This window comes from Lycium ferocissimum, chromosome 2 (genome assembly GCF_029784015.1).
Source record: "Lycium ferocissimum isolate CSIRO_LF1 chromosome 2, AGI_CSIRO_Lferr_CH_V1, whole genome shotgun sequence".
NCBI classification, from domain to species: domain Eukaryota; kingdom Viridiplantae; phylum Streptophyta; class Magnoliopsida; order Solanales; family Solanaceae; genus Lycium; species Lycium ferocissimum.
In genome coordinates this window covers 56,403,792-56,409,262 of record NC_081343.1, presented here as the reverse complement: position 1 = coordinate 56,409,262, position 5,471 = coordinate 56,403,792, and the positions used below count along the sequence as shown (strand labels likewise).

Below are 5,471 nucleotides of genomic sequence, written 5' to 3'. Positions count from 1 at the left end.
ATACATGGTTAATATTATTTTTTATGTATATATAATAGATGTTGAATCCCCTTAGACTTCTTTATATGTTTACTTTTTATAATTTAAACCCGCAGTGAAAATTCTGACTCCTCCACTGCAAACATGTAATTGCGATTTTAAGTTTCAAACACTAGAAATAGCAGAAGAAAAAATGCCGCGTGGGTGCATATAAGTTAAAATTCCACCACTTATAAATACAACTATATATAAACCCCCCCACAAATTTTCTCAACTTGCCCGTTACCATTTCCAAAATTCAACTCCCTACTGAAAAGTACATTCTCCTTGGTCAAAAAAGTAGCCAAGACACGACGCCGTTTTGAAAAATCTGCAATTTTCCGGCAATTGAGATGGCGATCGCGGACGAGAAAGATGAGGGTAAAGTATGGGGACTGTTTAAGCTCCCTTTTCGAAACGCACAGTCAACGACGACTTCGCGTTCGACTTCACATAATACTCATCATTACCGCACTCAGCAGCAGCAGCATCAGTCTAATGGAATTACTTCTCTGGATGATGGATCCATTCCACGTAGCAACAGTTCCAGCTCTGTTTCTTCAGTAGCCAGGTCTTTGCTTCCTGCACGACGTCGTTTGAAACTTGATCCTTCCAATAAACTCATTTTCCCTTGTAAGATCATATTCTCTCTTTAATTATCTCCTTATTTCATTCAATTCTCTTGAAATTAGTGTACTTTCTTAAAATTAGCTTTGTTTGGTAGAATTAACAGCTATAGCTCATCATTCATTGGAATGATAAAATTTTAGCTAGGGCCGTAGTGATGAATTGCATGATAACGCTAATTTAGATGATGTTGACTGTTTAAAATTTTTGGTCAAGTTTCTAAACACTAGTTTAGTAGTTATGCTGGACAGTCAAGGGGAAAAAACACTGTCCAGCCCACTGATATGGAAAGAATATAGTTGCTAGCGGATCATATTTGCTTAAAATGGCCAGCCAACCTGGGCCTTTTATTTTTGGAACACATGGCTGTCTGTTTTGCTGAACCCTCAATTCAAGCTTGCATCAGAACATGCTATATTTTATCCCTCATGCTTTTGGTATGGAGGAAAATGTTTTTTAACGAAACATGCTTTCAAAGGAAATTTTAGGTTGTTTCTGTATGGAAGAAAGCCATTTCCACAGAGAACAATTTCACGGGTCCTTTTTATTTTATTTTGGAAGAGACAACAGTGTTTTGATGACTCCTCAGTTCCTCACTGCAAGCGTGTACTGGGACATACTATGTTTTATCCCTAGTGTGTTTTGTATGGAGGAAATTGTTTTTCACGGAAAATGCTTTTGCGGAAAACTATAGTTTCTTTTGTTGTAGAAGAAAATATTTTCCACATAGAATTTTTTCACGGAAGTTATTTTACCTTAAGAAATCATTTTTTGGATGATCTTCCAGTGTTTTCTTCGATATAAAAGTTGGTGACATGTAGTAAAAAATGCAACTGTAAGATACGGTATGAGAACGGAGTTTTGACAATAATTTTGTGTATAAAAGGCTGAATACAAGTCTAAGTTTGTATAAAATATGGAGTAAGAATTGGAATTTTGTAAAAGACAATGAATTCCATCCATAAGTGAACTCCAGGAGAAGATGCTGGAATTCGGGAACCACAGTTCAAACTCCATGAGAAAATGCCAGAGTTTGAATTTTGGCCGTTCAAAACGCCAAGAAAAGATACTTGAGTTTGATTAGTTCAAACTCCATAAAAAAATGCTGAAGTTTGAACTGTGGCAGTTCAAAACTCCATAAACTTTCCTAGAGTTTGATCAGTGAAGCAATTTCCGTTTGGGGGAAAACATTTCCTTGAGAATAATATTCCGCAACTCTAGGTAACCAAACCTGAGGAAAAGATTTTCTAAGAAACTTTCGCCCATTCTAAACGGACCATCTAATGTCTAATTGAATTCGGAATTGTGTTAGATGAAAAAGCTACCTCCACAAGTTAATTTCTACATATTGCAGTACATATAAGTCTGCTCCATGTTTTGTTTGAAGCAGCTTTTTGCTCATCTGTAACCTTGCATCTTCTTGATGCTTTACTAATGACATTTTATTTCTTTACCAAAAAAATAATAAGGAAAATTAGGGACTCGGTTAATTTGATGACTATTAAAGTAACAAGGTAAAATAAACACTAGTAGGTCGTTTGTGGAAAGTAGGTAAAGTCTATATCAGGAGATATGCAAATGTTTTTTGGTGTAGGAATTGTTGTAACTGACAAAAGTGATCTTTAACTATAGCTTTTCGTTAGGAACTCTTCACGTTTTATCTTTTCCTTTTTTGGGTTCAGAAAAGTTATCCCATCATTAAACAAGCTCAAGTTCACAAATTTACTGTGTGAGCATATGCTTATTTCTTCTGAAGTAAGTTCCATAGTTCTATGTAAAATTATTTGTAATACTACACAACTACACTTGAAAATTGTTGCAGTGTATATCAGCAAAATGATACTCCCTCCTTTTAGTTTATGTCTTAATTTGATTAGACATGGAATTTAAGAAAGTAAGGGGGACTTTTGAATCTTGTGGTCTTAAACTAAAGATGTGCATAGTGTACCAAAATGTCCTTTGAATCTTGTAATCTTAAATGTGCCATTCTTTAGGAAACAAACTAAAAGAAAAATTAAGACACTTAATTTGAAACCGAGGAAGTAATTAACTAAAGATTTCATTGATCAATCATCTCCTACCAATTTGAATCCGTTTTGCTAGTTTCTTTGCATATCAGAATTTTCTTGTCATTTACTCAGTATACTCTCCTCTTGATGTAGTCTGGTTTCTGGTATGTGACTTGAATGCAGTATTTTCTTGAGGAATCACATTGGTTTTCTGGTTGGAGGTCTTTAAACCCTTTGTATCTGATCCCATGGCTTTACAAATTGGTGGTTAGTGTAATTGTTTTATGCATCTGGATATTTTGTAATTGCACGCTCTAGTTATCAACAAGGTTGTGTGAACTTCTTTATACTTGTGCTTGTAAGGGACTGCTTCTGGGTGTTACCTTTTTTTCAATTATTCTCTACTTGAGTTATGCTATCACATGTTGTTGGCTGTCAAAGTTATATATGCATTTCTGACTTCCAAAAGATAACATTTTATGTTTCTCCTGGAAGTCTTTTGTTCTCAAGAGTTAAAGTTTCCCTTGCTTCTGTTCTTCTTGCACACGTTTCTCATTTTATGGGATGCCTCTTTCATTTTGCCAGATGAACCTGGTAAGCAAGTTCGAAGTGCTATCAAGATAAAAAACTCTAGCAAGTCTCATGTAGCTTTCAAGGTAGTCATCATTTCTTGTCTCTTGTAAATACATGGGCACTTCATTCTCTCCTAGCCCGTCTTTATTGTTTTTAGCTAGAGACTTTTTTGATAATATAACTTGACATATTTATTTTATGTGCATTGTTATGTTTACATGGTTGGTGCTGTTTAACGTATGGTGCATTAGTTCCAAACAACTGCACCCAAAAGCTGTTTCATGCGTCCTCCCGGAGCAATTCTCGCCCCCGGTGAGAGCATCATTGCAACTGGTATTATTCGTCACTATTAGTTTATGTTCTTTCACATTCTTCTTGTGAACACCCTTGTATGCAAGATGTAATTATCACGTTGCAATTGAATAATTACATTGGGCAAGATTTCATGCTGACTTTGTCTCAATGTCATAGTATTCAAGTTTGTAGAGCATCCGGAAAATAATGAAAAACCAATGGACCAGAAGAGCAGGGTGAAGTTCAAGATCATGAGCCTCAAGGTGAAAGGACCAATGGACTATGTACCTGAGCTGGTTAGTAGATACTTCTCTGCAAGGAAGTTTCTCTCCCTTTTAGCATGTGCTTCAACACTTCTAGTTTCTGTAATAAAAGAGAGTAGCTTTTACGTTGTCCTTACTCCTACAGCGTTCATTTTTTTTTTTTTTTTAATTTTTTTTTTTTTTTTGGGTGCGGTGGGGGATGGGGATTCGGTTATCACTTTTCAATGGCGAAGGCATACTTCTGATTTTTCTCAAAGAAAATTGGGTTCTGCCACAGTAGCCGTTCTTTTCAACGATAATGTGGTGAATTATACCATCAAAATTGGCTCTCGGATAAATTGCATAGTCATTACACTTCAGCAAAGATGTTTTTATCCGTACTGGAAGATGCATTTTAAATTGTTTTGGAATCTGCATAGCTTTCGGGGAAACCTGCTCAAATTAACTCTAATCATCACCTCTATGTTCTTTTTAGTTTGATGAGCAAAAGGATCAAGTTGCTGCAGAGCAAATTCTGCGGGTTATCTTTCTCGATGTGGAACGTCCTAGTCCAGTAAGTATAGATTATGGAAAAAATCCATGTTATGATGCCAGCTTTTGTTGGTTTTTACCTCAGATTATGAAAGAGCATCCTTTATATAGGGGCTGTGGGTTGGGAAATAAGGCAGATAAAAAACATCTCATAAGTCTTTGTTCATTTTGTCTTGTGAAGGCTTTGGAAAAACTGAAACGCCAATTGGCGGAGGCAGATGCTGCTCTTGAGGCGCGCAAGAAGCCTGCGGAAGATACCGGTCCAAAGATTATCGGTGAAGGGCTCGTCATAGATGAATGGGTTAGCTACTATTTCAACTTACAATTAGAATCTTGTAATTCCTTTTCCCCGCACTTCCATGTTTCATAATCCTGTTTTCTTTGTCCTTATTTGTGCTTTATAGAAGGAAAGAAGAGAGAGATACCTAGCTCGGCAGCAAGTTGAAGGCGTAGATTCCGTATAAATTGCAGGTGTTGTTTCAAGATCTTTAGCCGTGGCTGGAAAAGTTGCCAGTCTTATTGTTGTGTGTAATTGTTTGTTGTAAGAGATACATATTATGTTGCTGGTTTGATACTAAACAAATTAGTATAACGCTCCCAAGAGAGAATTTCAATGTCCAATCACAGTGGCTGGCACAGCCAAAAAGCTGTATATAGATGTGATTCCTTTAAGAAAGGAGAAATTTTCAGTTTAAGGGACCTTGATTTTATGATATACTCCTTTAGCAAGTGTCAATCAAAATTTAACTGCAAGTTTTGAATATATGGCTCTTGTATATTCAAAAGTTCAGAAGTAGGCATACTATTCCCACAAATGAAAGAGAAAAGAAAACTAATACTAGTAGTAATAAATTTTTTGATTGAGGTCATCCAGTAATTTAAAACAGGGAAAAGGGTCAAATGTACCTCCTAATGTATTTGATATAGAGTAACTTCATCTTCCATTTCAAGAGTGTATCGCTTGTAACCCAGGCGTTAGCCAAATGGTGCAACTTTGCCATAATTGGCTAACGGGAACTGTTTTTCTTATTAAAAATATAATTTATATTAAAAAAAAAACCCATCTATTAATGATTTAAAAAACCCACAAAAAGTATGCAAATTTGGGCAATTTGGCTAACGGTGGGATTATGAACGAGACACTTTAAAAAACGAA

The 5,471-nt window shown here is 35.9% G+C and overlaps 1 protein-coding gene across 1 annotated transcript; it reads left to right on the top strand.

The window, feature by feature from the left end:
• Nucleotides 1-293: 293 nt before the first annotated feature.
• Nucleotides 294-5,014, top strand: LOC132046220 (vesicle-associated protein 4-2). The gene is made up of 7 exons (XM_059436788.1): nt 294-651; nt 3,240-3,310; nt 3,479-3,560; nt 3,699-3,817; nt 4,260-4,337; nt 4,497-4,616; nt 4,720-5,014. The coding sequence occupies exons 1-7, from the start codon at nt 372-374 to the stop codon at nt 4,777-4,779; spliced, it is 810 nt and encodes a 269-aa protein (XP_059292771.1). The 5' UTR covers nt 294-371; the 3' UTR covers nt 4,780-5,014.
• Nucleotides 5,015-5,471: the final 457 nt, after the last annotated feature.